The sequence below is a fragment of the Anguilla anguilla genome, chromosome 5 (genome assembly GCF_013347855.1).
Source record: "Anguilla anguilla isolate fAngAng1 chromosome 5, fAngAng1.pri, whole genome shotgun sequence".
Lineage (NCBI taxonomy): Eukaryota > Metazoa > Chordata > Actinopteri > Anguilliformes > Anguillidae > Anguilla > Anguilla anguilla.
The window spans coordinates 44,710,343-44,727,206 of record NC_049205.1 but is presented as its reverse complement, the minus strand read 5'-3'; the positions used below and the strand labels follow the sequence as shown (position 1 = coordinate 44,727,206).

The 16,864-nt window shown below is 42.9% G+C and overlaps 1 protein-coding gene across 3 annotated transcripts in view; it reads right to left on the bottom strand.

Annotated features, from left to right (window-relative positions):
- LOC118227987 (FERM domain-containing protein 5) overlaps positions 1–16,864 on the bottom strand; it is an 85,191-nt gene that overhangs the window by 20,258 nt on the left and 48,069 nt on the right. For all 3 annotated transcript variants that reach the window (XM_035419137.1, XM_035419138.1, XM_035419139.1), the window contains exon 2: positions 754–858. In XM_035419137.1, coding sequence (XP_035275028.1) covers positions 754–858 — 105 coding nt within the window. The remainder of the gene's footprint in view (positions 1–753; positions 859–16,864) is intronic.

Genomic DNA, 16,864 nt, shown 5'->3' with positions numbered 1-16,864 from the left:
CCTCCCCATTATTTTGAGATGGTTTAGTCCATCAAGTCTTATTTACAATCTACTGAGTCTCCTCAAAGCAACAACAGCAACAGCATCTACATATAAAAGAGCAGGGGACTGCAGAATCAGAAATGCTGAGTAAGCTGGATTCACTGTCGTCGTGGGGACTAAAATACACCCGCGGAGCGAATGTGAATTGCTCATGAATCAAATGCATCTGGCAGCCAATCCCGACACAGTGAAACTTATAACCCCTGTCTGTTAAGCCTGATGAAATGAGTTCTGCTCTGCAATGAGAAAGAAGTGAAAGCAGATCCCCCCAGAAACAAATCACCCCTCCCCAAAGCCCGCCCCTCAGAAACAAATCACCCCTCCCAAAGCCCACCCCTCAGAAACAGATCACCCCTCCCCAAAGCCCGCCCCTCAGAAACAGATCACCCCTCCCCAAAGCCCGCCCCTCAGAAACAGATCACCCCTCCCCAAAGCCCGCCCCTCAGAAACAGATCACCCCTCCCCAAATCCCGCCCCTCAGAAACAGATCACCCCTCCCCAAAGCCCGCCCCTCAGAAACAGATCACCCCTCCCCAAAGCCCACCCCTCACAAACAGATCACCCCTCCCCAAAGCCCACCCCTCAGAAACAGATCACCCCTCCCCAAAGCCCACCTCTCACAAACAGATCACCCCTCCCCAAAGCCCACCCCTCAGAAACAGAACGCAGGTGAAAGCCCGTCACCCCAAAGCAGATCACAGGCTAACTCACCCTCTGTTTGTCAGGGTCCACATATCTGATGCCGAAGTAGTCCTTTTCCAGCAGGTTGAGGTGATGGCAAATGAGGTCAAACAGATACTGGCCCTTGGCGTCGCGCTGCAAGACAAGAAAAACACTGTCATTACATGATTCAATTCCCAGGTGTGCGGAAGCCCTGTGGGGCGTCATTTTACGAAAATGCTGCTGAAATCATTAAAAAACAGACCGCTGAGGGAACCTGACTGCATGTGGGCTCACCCTAGCCCAACCGTCTCATCGGATCTAAAGAAAAGCACTGTAGATTCTGGCTACTGTGGCCAGAATGTGGTTAATGTTTCACACCACTTCAGGGGGAGGTATATCATTTGTCGTACTGTATATTAACACATGATACGGCCATCTATAATGTCTCTGAAAAGTCCTGACAGGGTAAAACATGGATGTGGGAAGGTCTATGAAAAACAGAAAAAAGTGTGGATTAGGGACATTCATTTCTGGAGGCAGGGAAACTATGGAACCCTTACCCTAAGACGCATGCGCAGAGTGACTCACACTGACCGGGGGCTGACTTGTGGGGACCAGAGTCTGTGGGTGACAGACAGCTCTGATACTCCCCCACGAGAGTGCAGCAACAGACAGCAACAGGTGGGACAACAGAGCAACCTGTCAAACCCAACTGCTTTCTGAGGACCCCAGTTCACACAGCATAGGAAAGAGATCTTTCACTGTTTTGGATGAAACAACCCACTGTTTCTTTTTACACGCACACATATGCACACACGCACACCCTGTTTCCCCTAGATTCGTTCCCCTTCCTTACTGCTGTAAAACACGTTTCAGACAGGTAATATGCAGGAGGTTAATGAAAAATATCACAGGGCTCAGCGCTCGGTAATTCAATCTCTCCCTTTTACACGGATACGGATTCCGATAGCCAGGCTGGCGAAGACTCAGTGGAGGAACCTGGAGTGGGCGGGTACATTTACGCAGCCAATCTCCTAAGATTACAGCAGCAAGCAGGCTGGCGGCAGACGTCCAAGCTCCTCGCCAGCTGGTTGGCCAAAGCAATTCTCACAACCTACAACGCACCTCTGAATAGTGGGTCTAAATTCTCTCGCTTCCTTAGAGCGCAGAACAGAAATTAAAAAGGGGATTTAGAGACGAAAGAGAAGGGGGAGAGGAAGAAAAGAGAAGACGAGGGTGGAGGGGCCGGACCTGCAGAAGCATTCCCCTGACATGTGGCCGTGAGGCCCACCAAATCCAAGCCCATATCTGAATGTGAAACTCCGTGCCCAATTATCCTCAGCCCCAGGAATACTACTCCTGCTTTTTCAGTGATTTCAGAATGAGGAACCACTCAAATGTTGAAAACTTGCAGCAGCCTTTGCTTTATCACAATGAGGTGCAACCTTTTGGTGAGTACTCTCACATACACAAGCTAACAATACTGCAAAATACACTCACATTTCAGAAGATAGCAATTTTGACTAGGTGGCACTGTAGTAGCCCAAATATGGGTTGTCATAAAACATGGTATTTTTGAATATGCTAAATCAGGCTTGGCAGTCAGTATAAAAAATCTAAATATAACGAGTACATAAGGCCTCTTTCCAAAGACTATATTTGGATGTCTGGACAATTAATATGACCAGAAATGTACTGAATCTTGAATCCAAAAGCAAGAGTATATGGAAAAAATGAGCACTGTCTTGCGTGGTATCAGGTAGAGCCAATATACAGGGGTCAACTGAGGAAAAAAAACAAGTTTGAGGGTATAATAGGTGTTAGACAAAAACTACAAATAATGGGTAGTCTTGAGTAGTTGGGAAGGTACACACTGGCTGTGATCACTAAGACCTCGCCCCAAAGGCACAATGAATTGCTCCTTTTTAAATAAGGTAATGAACAGCAACTGGAATACCAATCAGTCCCAGCTGAGTGAAGCATTAGGTGATTTTGCTGCTGTCCATGGTGCTGAAGACCTCCCAGGTTTCACGAGACACAATGAAGCACCAAAAGAGGTCAAAGAGGAGGCAGAAAGCGTCATCTGAATCTCCTCTACCCCATCCAGCAGTTTTATTACTATACTCCAGCATTTTTCAGAAAGAGACAGGAGTGAATTAACAGACTGTTGAAAAACCTGAGTGAGCCATGTTTAGCGTGATTCTATGATGCTGTAAACCAACTGCATCTTCCAGTTTGACCCATAAATCTACCCGACAGTCAGAAAGAAAATAATAAATCACTCTGCGATAAAGTGCAGGGATTAATGAAGGTGTCAGCTGAACGCTGCCTCCCCCCCCCCACTCTTCTGTGTTCAGGGACATCTGATGCCTGTGTGACACATCTGTGGAAATCGCATGATGGGGGGTAGGCAAAGGGGTGTGTTTAATTAAGTTCAGATAATGAGACCTGTCAGTAGTCACGCTTCTCGATATGACCCTGTGGACGCACACAGGAAATGAAGCACCTCGGAGGGTCGTTGTGTCTTGTGGAAGCATTTGCTTTGGTGCAGGACATCGTTTCTCAGTCCTGTTCTAGGAAGAATGCTGCATATTTCTGGTTGTTCTTTGAAGCCAGGCTCCCAATTCATTAAGTTTTATCAAAATGCTAATTGAATACTGGCGTGGACCTGACATTACATAACGCACATATATTTCCCAGGTTACCTAGGTCTGTTTGCTTCAAATGGATGACTACAGTTCAAGGTGTTCTTTTATGCCTCTTAATTAACTAACACTAACAGGTATCCAACATTAATTAGCTGACCCACTTTTTAACTCCATTGATGACTAATAAAGCCTGGGATAGCTTAATTTGTTTCAAGGTTAAAAATGTTAATTAACTGTTCATCCTTTCATTAAGACAAGCACAAATCAAACAGCGCAGTCTTTCACAATCAATTTGCTGCCTTTCCAAGACAATCCAAGCTCTTAAAAAATGACTCAAACATTAGAAGCACAAGAATCACAGCAGTTGCCATGCTGGTTGCTGCTGGAGCTCACCTTGAGTGACTGGTGACTCATTTGGCATCGTCTCCTTCACTCGTGAACATTAGTCCCCATCACAGAACACCAACCTGGTAGTAGCCTGTCCATATATGTTAATGAGTACAGTCTTCGGGCTAGCAACACAAACACTACAGCAAGGGGTGCATGGTGGAGACACATGCAGTCCGTATCAGCGGATTATTCTTTCCCAAATACAATATCCCTATTATTCTAGATAAAGAATCCCAGCCAACACCTTCGGAAAGAAAATGTGTATTTCATACCCTTCACCTACCTAGATGCATTAGGTATTTTACTGCCAACAGAAATACCTTGAGTCATAAATTATATGGGGCAGACGACACCACACACAAAGCTGTGGGCGAGTAGAGCAGGCTAGGCAAAAAAAAAAACATCTCATAATGTCCTTGAATATTCCTCTGAACTCTAAAATAAACCCTGGATTTCTGACATTGGCTAGCAAGTGAGCATGTGCGTGCCACTGCTAGCTGGTAGGGGAGAGTAGCTCTGTAGGGAAACCTTTAACTCAGCGGTACTCGCCACGCTCGTGGGGACGCCCGGCTCTGAGGGGAGCTGGCTGGCCGCCTTCAGCGCCTGTCAGCAGGCGACAGCTTGGACACGCGCGCCTCAGTAAAACAGTCATTTCAGAGGTCCTGTCACTCCCAGAACACTCCCTCTCCGCATTAGGAGCTTTTATAACAACAAGCAGACACTTTATTAAGTCCTGGACAAAGCGCGGCGGTCTGCGGCAGCCGCGTGAGCCGTCTGACCTTTCCTGATCGAGCCGGGCGTGGAGGCCACTGTCACTGCGGAGCAGGTACGCTCAATGACACGCACGCTTGCTCGCCCCTTATAGAAATAGAAATCAAACAGAGTATGTCAAAGCTTACACACACATTTATCTTCGTGCTACGACATTATGCCCTTTTCTAGGGCATCTTACTTAGGTTGTTTTAAATCACAATTCCCATTTATAAGGCTGTACAATTGCTGAAGCAACTCAAGTTAAGCACAATGCCAAAGTGGACAATGGCAGGACCTCGCATGGGAATCTAGCCCGTAACTTTTTGATTACTGGCTCATGGTCCTAATGTGCACACACACACACACACATTTCTGTACATTATTTTTTACATTACTAATTATCATGGAAGACCAATGCTAATTTTATAAAAGAGGCTGTGGACCCCTGGTTTAGAGAAAAATACAACACTACAAATGTTACTCATCTGTTCCCATACTAGCCTCAAAGCACACAAGAAGACCTATGCAGAGCCTGGCATGCCCACTCATATTCTCCAATGTCCCCCCTTTAAAAAAAACCCACATCCCTCCCAACCACGCTTGTCTCTCCAATGCAGTAAAAAATTCACTAACCAATTAGACATAAACGCAAAAGCATTAGACTGCGATTAATCACTGACAGCTGGGTGTAAAATGATATTCATGAGCCACATTTGAAAGGCAATTTACACAACAATAACAAAGAGTCTGAGGCATTTATCTGTTTATTTGCCGGTAAACAACTGAGACTATAATGCTAAACCAATCTGTACTCAAGGAAGAGTGCATGAATATGTCCCAAAATGAGCAAACCTCCCAGCTATACATTAATCCTGTGGATGGTGAAATTTTTTTATTTTTAACAATATGTTTTATGTCATCTCGACTTCCTTTTCATGCACGGCAATCTTCCTGTCTGACAATGTCCTTATAATAACTCACTCAGCCACTGAGACCCCAGCAACACTGCACCAGTGCCAAGTGTTGATGCGCTCGATTAAATGGCCAGCCTCAACTTGCTCTGTGAACTGACATACCTGACTTGTACAACCTTCTCACAGTGGGAGAGAAATAAAAGGATGGGGGTAGTGAAGAAAGAACATGTCCATTTTTGGGTATGCCTTCGTCATGCCTTCGTCAATTCATTAAAATATGAATTTTAATGAATTAGCCTGACAAGATTCTAATTAAAATCAACGGCAGGTTGCCTTCTCTTGGGCTGAACAGGAAGTGCCTAGCAGTGCATGAACACGCATGAAACAGCAATGCACAGATGTCTTAAACACGCACAATACCACACAATATGCTGCAATACAGCTCATTATAATGTAGGGGGAGGAAAGTCAGCACAGCTGAGAATCCTAATTTGAGTGTTAGGTTCACCAACATTATTCATTGTATTTTCTGGAGATAATGTAGCTATATTAAATGATACTAATAATGGATTGCACTTACTGTATAATGCACCTTTCATGGAGCTCAAAGAGATTTACAGTGAAAAGAAAATAATTGATTTCAAATAATGCCTAATGTGTAGCAGCTACCTGAGTGACACAGCAGCCATTTTGTGCTAAAACTCAGCTGAGGTACTGTTTGGAGCTTCATTGTTTGGACATGTTTATGAATTCTGTCTTTTGGTATGAGGTCAGAAGGTACAGTAATGAATGTTTTTAAGCTGAGAGTCTGTGGTCATCGTGGTTATTGCTGTAGGAATCCTGAAATGTGTCAAACTCTCGGTGCTGTATACAGTAGGTATGGGGAAATAGTATCACGGGTACTCAACAGAAAAGTCTGTCTGATTTGTATAACAAACAGTTGTTAAAGAAAGCAGAATCCATCCTGTCTGACAGCACCCACCCCCTGCACCGAGAGTTTCAGACCTTGCCTTTAGGTTTCCACTTCAAATACCCATTAGCCAAAACCAACAGATACAAAAACTCCTTCATTCTGTCAGCCATTTCACTGCTGAACTCCACTATGAAAAGGTAATACCAGCTGACCACCCAATCAGGCTTGATAATATTATGCACTTTATGTTTTTACAAAAATGTATTTTTATGTTTTTACTGTATTCTATGTTTTCACTTGTATTCTATGTTTTTACTTTTTATTATATGTTGTATTTAATTGCCTTGGTACTGTTTTCACTGCTGCACAACCAATTGCCCCACTGGGGACAAATAAAGTTCTACTTGACTTGACTTGACTTGACTTGAAATGCCCAATGACATCAGCACTGGGCTTATGCTACTAGTTACACTTCCCAGGGTGTTACACATCACAGACCCAAGACACCATGTGACAGAATATGTTCTAACTCATGCACTGGTTAACTGGGGCTAACTGACTGAAATGCACTGCTGCTGTTCAGGGCATACCTGTTAAAAACACAAGCTCACATTCCCGTGATGCGACCCACAGTCTAGATCTGTATCCTGAGGAAACAGGGTGCACTGAAGCTGGGAGTCCCATGGAGCTGCTCATAATTGGCCAAAGAGCTACCGAAGGAGAGAGGCGTGTCAGTTGGGATGGCAGCCACAGTTTTAACATTCAGTAGAGACCCCTCTGGCCAATCAGATGTGATCTGCCTGCACCAGCTGCAGCACTTCTGCAGTCCCATAGCGTGCTAACTGTGCTGCTCGTTTAGCAGACTGCACTGCGAAAGGAAGCAGTGACTATGTGCCACAGAGGATCTTTAATGGCTGCAGTAGTGCACCCTCCTGGGTTGATGGAACATGTTACACCTGAGGTACGGTACTACAATCACAACTTGGTATTTAAAATGGCAAGAAACAGAAAAACAAGGAAATAAAAAGTAATTAAAAAAGAATTCAAGTGAGCTCATCTCATTGTCCCCTCCGAGAAAGACTGTCGGCTCCGATATTAACTGGGACTAAAAACCTGCTCACAGAAACACGATTCACACAGGGCTGTGCTGGGATCTTTAGGAGCTATAAGTGTGTATTTATTTGAGTCTTCTGAGGTAGCTGGTTGTTATTCTAAACACTGGTACAGTAATTTAATTCTGTGCCATTAGCCTCTCTGACATGCATAAATAATCATGACCCCCCCCCCCCCCCCCACTCTGCCTCTGTGTGATGTGTATCATAGCAGATTCCAATGCGAAAAGTTGGGCATAGCTGACACCTGCTTAATGAGAGCTGTGCCTCAAATGTTCATGGAATTAAACAAGGTTGACAGAGAGGAATAACTTAACATTCAGCAGAACCATTAGTCTGTAATTGAAACACACTGATGTTTGATTGCAGAAGATTTTACTCTTTTGTTGTGGAGAGAACGGTGTTGTGACTGCTTCATGTTGGTAAGTCATTTTCAGTATAGAGCAGCCCCACCAATTTAGGGGTTCACAGAATCACTAAACCATGGGTGCTGTTTCATTTCCTTATATTACAGTCATTTAGCAGACATTATTATCAAGAGCACCAATGGAGGAGAACATAAATGCATTCACCTGATTTACATGAGTAATAGTGCTAGACCTGGCTATCAATATTCCTAGATCAACGAGTACATTATGCAACATCACAAAAGCGCTAATGCAAATTAACTATGCTAAACAATGACTGAAATACCAATCCTGAATACAAACAGATTACACCCATACAGCCATAAGAATAGCAACCTAAACAATAAATTGCCATAACCCGAACTAGAACCAAAGGTTTGAGTGTGCTAATGGATGGGGAACCAAGATGAAGTCTGAAGAGAAGACAGACAATGAACCTGCTGTCCTGACCCCTGTGGGGAAGTCGTTCCACCACTGCCAGTAAAAATCAATATGAGTAATAACCGTGCAATAAATGCCAATGAAGTGAGATGAGGTTGGGTGTAGCATGAGCACGCTTGAGAAGATTGTAGACCTGTAGACATGGCGTGCAGCTGCACTCTGTATCAGCTGCACAAGTTAAGCGGTAAGGGCAGGGAGACTGGGAAGAAGGGAACTGAAATATTCCAGGTGTGACCAGGGCACCAGGGCCAGGAAGAAGAGCCGATTAGGGTAGTTTGCGAGGAAAGGGCAAATTATTACAGAAAGAATCTGTACACCTGACTCATTTCTTCTATATGGGAGAAGGAGAGTCCATCATCTAGGTTTACCCCTAGATATCTTCTGAGTGAGCTCTCCAGTGCCATCAATACTGAGCTAGAGGTCTTACAGTGAGAAGGGAATGAAAAGCATTTCAGTTTCAGCCAGTTTTAACTGTAAGTGACAGTCTGAGATAGCATATGATGCCGTTCAGGCAAGCTGATGGGTTATGTTTTTTTATCATTGTGTTCAGACCACACCAACATTGTATGAAGAAGGGCTCATACGATGTCAGCTTTTAGAGATTTCAGTCCAGTGCGGAGCAATGACACTGTGATTTTACACAGGGTGTGCTCATCATGCCCTGAGGCGGGAGCCCTGCAATACAGTCCTACCGTAGCTCTGCCCTCTGTCTGCGGCTCCATCCTGCGGCCATGACTCCTTCTACGAAATTCACTTAAGATGAATAATTTAAACAGGCTCAATATCAGCCAGGAAAACACGCCATGAATAAATGATGGAGCCGTTTTGACGTGGAGGAGGAGAATGCTGTTAACATGGGACACGCACAAATGGTATAAAGTGCTCTGGTCCCCGTGGTAACGTCCGTGTGCACGGGGTGATAACTTCCTCCCTCGGAAAAACCAGTGATCACGGTGCACACTGTATCTGTTGCAGTGTAGGTTTCTAGCAAGTTAACATAATTATTTTTGTTTACTTGTGATTTTTAAAAAAAAATTTTAAACCTGCAATGTAGACATACTCCAGGGTTTTTTTTGCTTGTTTGTTTTATTTTTATGAGCAAATTTTTTTATTAGAACAATAAACCACTAATCCCTCTGAATCAAATCAGGAGTAGATTGATTACATCTCCTTGATTATATTGGTATCCATCTAGGTGATTTATTTTTTTATTGCTAATGCACCACTGCTGTTCTTTAAAGTCACATCTGTCCATGTGCTCTGTGACTATTCCGGTAAGTGCTATATGAAACATTCATTAAATTGTGTGTCTAATATAGCTGTCTCTGTTGTCTTGTGGATCTGTGAGGAACCTGAATAATCACCGAATGGCCTTAAAAGCCATCCAAAAGCTAGAACAAGCTTAAACAACAGCTTGAACATGAGCTAAAACAATATAGAGGAGAACATTAAAATGAAAGGGAGAGCTCATTCTAACTCAAAAGCAGGCCTTAAAAACTACATTTTCACACAGATGAATAAGCAGCCGCTGATTCTGCTGCCCTAATGTAAATGGTTTGGGACTTAGTTCCATAGACAGGGAGCCAGGCAAAGCGCAAAGAATTGTGGGAAAGTTCCAGGGCCTGAACTCCTTTGAACATACTTAGAGGATTGTGGAGGTGGACAAAGTAGGAGAACTAAGATTTCTTCAGCACAGCTGCATGTCATTATTATACATATGACGCATGGTACAAGAAATCAATATTTCCTCTTAAACAGAACCTATAAAAATTCCCAAGAGTGGAGGGAAAATATGATCATGTAATTGATTAACTATAGTTACAAATAATGGCACATCATATTTGTCAGGCAGTTAACAATTTATTGATCCCTGATGTTGCTGTAGATGCCTGTGTTCTGCGCAGAACACTGGGAGGTGAAGCTGTCCATACCACTCCTCAGACCCTTGTACTGAAAATACACATGCACACGCATTCTCCACAGAGAAAGGAGAAAGGTTTCTGTAACCAGCTTTATCACATTTAGATTTTCTCCACAATAAGGAATGCCCATTCACATTCGTAGCCCTGTCTATCATTACACCGGCCTCCATCAATTTGGTTTTGCACAGACAGGCGGGTGCCTCCTCCAAATCATGTTCTGCTGGCTGTTGATGATTTGGACAGACAGACAGACAGACGCACGCACGCACGCATGCAAACACACACACACACACGCACGCACGCACGCAAACATACACACACACACACACACACGCACGCACGCACGCACGCACGCCAACATACACACGCACACACACACATGCACACACATGCCAATATACTGAGACCTACAGGCACTCAGCAGTGCACACCTGCAACTAATCAAGGCTCATCAAGTAAATCTTACATTTTAAAGTGTGGGGGAAGCACACTCGACAAACCATGACAACCACGGCTTCTAATTGGCACTTAATCTTGACTGCAAATTCAACCTGATCTAATCTTTATTTTATATATCTGCATTGCTTGGAAATTAGTAATATAATTAAGCTTATATATGAATAATGTTATTGGCTTTATAGTGAAATGATGTTCACTGAAGACTAAGAGGATGAGAATATTGTAGGCATGGTTGACAGGTATAAATATGGCTATAAAAAGCACAAGATATAGGAAAGACCTAGGCCTGTATTCAAGCAAAATTTATCTTTAAGTTTGACTTACAAACGAAACACAAGCATTACACATTTCCTAAACATTTTCAATTTAGCAAGTTAGTTTCAGTGAATGCTGAACTCGGCAAACTCTTGTTGGAAACTGCGATTCAAGATTACTGTCAATTTGAATGTGTCTCCCTTAAGTTCAAACCCATGGAGAAACATGTTCTATGCTTGGTTTATTTCACGAGGACCATACAATAAGTGTCAAGTACTGTCCAACTCATTGCGGAATTTTATATAATTATAATACACCCACTACCTTTCAATTCAGCATACGTGTAATAAACCCTTATCAGTAGAAGAATATGCCTGAAATAAATCATAATAAACCTCTCAGGGGGAAGCAGACTGTCTCAGGCAGTTGCTGAAACGTGTGATCCATAATAGCTATTACTTCCATCGCAGGAGATGCAGCTCCAACTCAAGGTCCGGGACACTTCAGTGAGAGCCAGGCAGGCCCTTTGGCTATCTCCCATCCCATTGGCTGGCTAGTGTGCAGCCTATCGGCTAAAGCAGGATCAATCCGCAGCCCACTGGCTAAAACAGGGCAGAAGCAGAGACCCTGGGATGAGTCAAATCCTACTGGTTGAGACAGAGCTACAGTGTCCCCTATTAGCTGAAGCAGGCCTAAGGTCCAACCTGCTGAGTGAAATGCTAAATGAAGTTCTGAGCCTATGCCGGGACATGGTGAAATGTATTCCTTTCAGTTTTTTGCAGCTTGGGGCAGAGCCCCCACAAAGCTCCATCCATAGTCTCTCTTTCCTTGCCCGAAGAAGATCATGGAAATGTTAGAAAATATCTAAATCTACGTTAGTCATGCGTTTCTGCACTCACACACCGCAGTTACATATCTGTACCTTTATAAGCACCTAAACCAACTCATCAGTCACTGGAATGCAAATATCAAAAATCATATTGCATGATGCTTTTTGGGCTGGTTTCTGTGATTGAAAATTGACATATACAGAATTTAAACCCAAAATATGAAAATGTGTTCATGCACAAAGATGCATTTCCCTTGCACATGTATGTAAATGTATAATTATATCAGAGGTACTGGTAAATGTAGAATTATATCTGTTTCGAAGATTAATATTTTCTATATACTCTATTTTCTATTTTATTTTTTTATTCTATTTCCTTTTTTCAGGATCATTTTCATTTAATATGCAAGTCTTTAAAGTTAAAACACCATTCAAAGAACAATTAACATAAAAATTTAAAACTGGGGAGTATTCCTTAAAAAAATAGGAGCACCCCAAAGTAATACTCTTCATCCTTCATTACTGGCACAAAATCACTCCTGGCTTCCCTCCTTTGTAGTAAAACACAGCACATGCTGTAGACCAACACAGTGTTGTGGCACTACATTTCCCATGAGCACAGAGAATCCCCACAAACACAGTCATACTAGCAAAACTGGGAGCTGGCTGCACTTGCCAAACATTAACTGGGTCATCCACACTGGGCCTGAAATGAACAGTATGGTTTCGCCCCAGAAATGTGCAGCTAAGCTTTTCTAGCATCATCAAGCCAAGCAGTTGAGCAGGTGTTACTACATTAAATGTGTCAAGTACGGCATCTGCAAGCTAACTGCTGCTAATCTGACACATCATGTTAATATTAAACGTTCTTCCACCCCTTGGTGTTAAAAGCTTAGTGCATATAACTGTAGTTAATGGGAATGAAAATATATGTGCAGTAAATCCAAGATAAGTTATCCCTCAAGTACTAAAGAGAGCGAGATGATCTATTTAAATACTCATGGATTATGATAACTGCAGGTTCATAAGGACTGAATTATCATACAGCTGGGTAACTGCATCTGTGTACTTATGATATATTCATTCGATACATCATACAACATGCTTGTTCAATTTAGCAACATTCATTTAGCCTGCCCCTTCAGAAGTTGAGAACTTCAATGTTAGTTCCAGGAATGCAAATCTACAGTATCACCAAGACACCCCATTTATAATCAATAAATGTAATATTGACCTAGCAGACAAAAAATTGAATGGACACAAAAAAAATACCACCAGACATATCTTTACGCAGTTATACCGACAATATTATCCCAAAAGTAGATCCAAAGAAAGAAAGACATCAATAAGGGGGTCAGGGGAGCCATAGTGCAATCTGAATAGGTGGGTGTTCAGTCTGTTTTGGAAGTTCACTTTACCACTGGGGGGCCAGACAGGAGACAACAGGAGACAGGTGACCTGGAAGTGCAGGCACGCAGGGGAGAGGAGCCAGGTGCCCATAGGTAGCAGAATGTTTATTATTAGCAATAGGAGTAGTGGTAGCATGGCTATTTATAAATGGCTACTGTACCGCGTGTTTGCGCTGTGGGACTGTGGTCCTTTTTTCTTCAAAATAGTTACAGTATGTACACTACTGTGCCTGTGACGATGCATGTCACTGCAATGTGATCATTTTTTTGACAATCATGTACAGAAAAGTGAAATGGGGGACTATGTTACGTGAAATGTTTTCTGGAGATAACTTCTTGCTAGAGTGTACTGTAGATACACGCACATATTTGCATATAGATTAAGACTTATCAGGGTGTGTCAGTTTTACTGTTAACCAAAAAAGGAAATAAATTTAGATTTGAAAATATATTTTACACACATAAAAAATGGGTGGCACAGTAGTGCAGTGGGTAGGTTCACATCTCGGCCTGGGCCTTCCTGTGTAGACTTTGCATGTTCTCCCCGTGTACACGTGGGTTTCCTCTGGGTACTCCGGTTTCCTCCCACAGTCAAAAGGTATGCAGGTAGGATAATTGGAGACTGTAAATTTCCCATACGTATGAGTGTGTGAGTGAATGGTAAGTGAATGGTGTGTGTGCCCTGTGATAGATTGGTGGCCTGTCCAGGGTGTATTCCTGCCTCCTCTCTACCTGGCAATCTCCATTTCTGACTTATATCTAAAATTGGCATCAGAATGGCCTTGGAAGCCTTTCTATATGTAGCCTCCCTTAGGGAATTCCAACTCTTAATAGTGACTGTCTCAATCATTTTTAATTCCATCTATAAGAAAAGATCCAGAGGCATGAGGCTTAGCTTGGCCAGATTTGCCCTTGACTTCTTGTCTCATGCTGCAATAGCCTGGGTCTCTAAATCTTTCATCCTCTGGATATCGAGGCTCCCTGGGGCATCCATTAAGTGATAGTAGAGAGAGAGAGAGAGAGAGAGAGAGAGAAAAAACAAAGAGGGAGGGTATGGGGGGGGGGGTTCCTGTTTCTTGCCTGCTGCAGTGCCAGGCATAGCATGGCATTCCAACAAGCCATTCCGTGTGAAAAGCCAACACTCTTTGTCTGACCCAGAGCATGACACTTAGAAAGGTGGACAAAGAGTTCCCCCCCAGAACAAACCCGCAATCTATACTGCAGGAAGCGCAAACTGAATGGATGGATACCCTGAACTCTCATCCTGATAGACATGTCTTTAAATCTGCATATACAGGAACTCGAAGGCACGTATTCACACATTAATTTGCATACCACACACAGAAGCACAAGCACACACACGTGTATATGTGTTTGTAAGTGTATGTATGTGTGCATGTACATGCATCCCTGTGTCTTTGTGTGTGTGTGTGTGTGTGCGAGAGAGAGAGAGAGAGAGAGAGAGAATGTGCCTATGTGTATGTGTGAAAGTACATGCTGCTGCATACTAAGAGTGTAGGCCTGCTTTTGGGAGATTACCTCATGCATATGGATGATGACAGAGAATTAAAGTCAACTCTGGGACACTCCGTCACACTTGCTAGGGTATTTAAATAGCTCGAGACTTAAATAGCCTGTTAAATATGTCATAAAGGAGACAAGCATAGAGCCCATGCTATGGATACGAGTGCAATGGCAACTCTCCCTGATCAGAGAGAAATTGAAAAAGCATGATCACCATTTTAAAAACAATGAAATATATGTTTCCAGTGCATTATAATGCACCCAGATGTACAACCCATAATTATCTGTACAGTCTCCATAATTACCCTTATTGGCTACTCTATTCATTTTGCATAATTGGTACATTTCAAAATGCAGGAAATGTAAATAGTAGGTATGCATGAGGAACATGCACCAGCAGGTCTTTTTAAATCTTCACATACAACTGATTCATTATGTTTTCCAACATCATTCAGTGATGTACAGCACCCCAAAAACAGTGAACCTGTCAGCTTAACCATTTTGTTCTTTCCCTGTTCTGTCGAAATGGAAACCAAATACTGAACTTCCCCCCCCAAGAAGACACACACAAACACACACACACACACAAAAGAGACCACATTCAACCTGTCACATCAATCCAGTGTACTGGAAGGGGCTTCACAAATCGCTCATTCAGAACGCAGAAACTGTACTGGCAAAGTCAGGGGGCTGGTTTCCTCAGAAACAGTAGAAAGGATCGGTGATGCGAACAGCTGCTCTCTTATCACCCCTGGTCCTGCATGCTCTCCTGAACACATCTGTCAAAAGCCATTCCTTCCTTTCCTACAAGGAAATCCAGGCCTACGGTGGCTGCGGCCTATTTCCTGCCCGTTTGTGACTACTGTCAGTAACCATGTCTGACAGCGGGAAGGCAAAGTGATAGGAAAACAGGGGGGGAGGGGCGGGGGGGACATGATTGTTGATGGGGTGTGGAAGGTCGGATTTGCCTCTGCGTTTGACAAGCGGGACCGTCACATGATCTCGTTGGAAAACATTTCACGCTCATCCTTGTACCGTAATTTCCTTGGAGTTCGTATCATCTAACACAGCTTCACAGTAGAGTTCATGCCAGCTTCATCAGAATAATTACTGTAATTACTATGCAATAATTATTTCCAGGACCCCACTATTACTTAGCCTTCAATTAATTACAATGGAGTGCAATCACTGATTACAGCTGTAAATGCAGTTATACCGCATGCTACAATGCTACATAATGACCCTATGTCATATACATTTTATTAGCAAACAGTCACAAGTATTAATGTCACATGCAAAGTGTTGCAGCTTTCATCTATAGTGGTGCTCTTCATTGGTGAACAAAAAAGATCATTTTACAACTGAAAGGTCATTTTCATTAACAACCATGCCATGATATTCAACTGTTACTGAAAACTGCCACTCCAATGCATATCTGCAGCGTGTAACCTAATTTAATTAAGCCCTGCTGCAGCCTTTTAAAATCAAGTGCCTCATTAACCAGTGCATTTATTATTTAATTTTTTCTGTCATAATTATTTTATCTGCATGAAATAAAGTGTACCTGTAAAGGTTATAGGATTTGACTTGATTTAATAGTCGGTGTGCTACCCTGTACAGTGAAGACAAAATATAGAAAGGCTTTTGTGAAGGAGCTTGTCTAGGCGGGTCTAGGGCACAGTTATTTCTATGACATGCCCATGGACATATCACCTCCTAGGCCTTAACAAGCAAATAGATCAAAAGGTCACCACATGCTTTTACAAAATCTCAAGACTTACAACAATAGCTATATCGTCAAAATGACTCTATTATCCATTAACCCCTGCAATCAGCAAGTTCTTGAAACAGTGCTCTTTGGCTGTCAGGAGCAGCAGCGTACATTCAGTGCAGTCAAAAGGTTAGCCCCTCTCCTGGCTCTGAAGGCATTATAGTGCAGTGGATTCTGTTTGAAGCTGGTGTGATGAGCTAAAAGCACCGGTGTCCAAACGGAACCGTGAGTCTGACTGAGCTGCTGCTGAAATGAAAGAGGTTTCCTTACACTGAGCAGAACACATGTGGGAACACAAGTGTTTCAGATGAAGCAGGGGGATTAGCAATTGATGCTCACAGTCAACATAATGAGGCCATCAACCCCACATTGATTTAGCCTCAGATATTTCCACTGTGAATGAAGCAGCTCA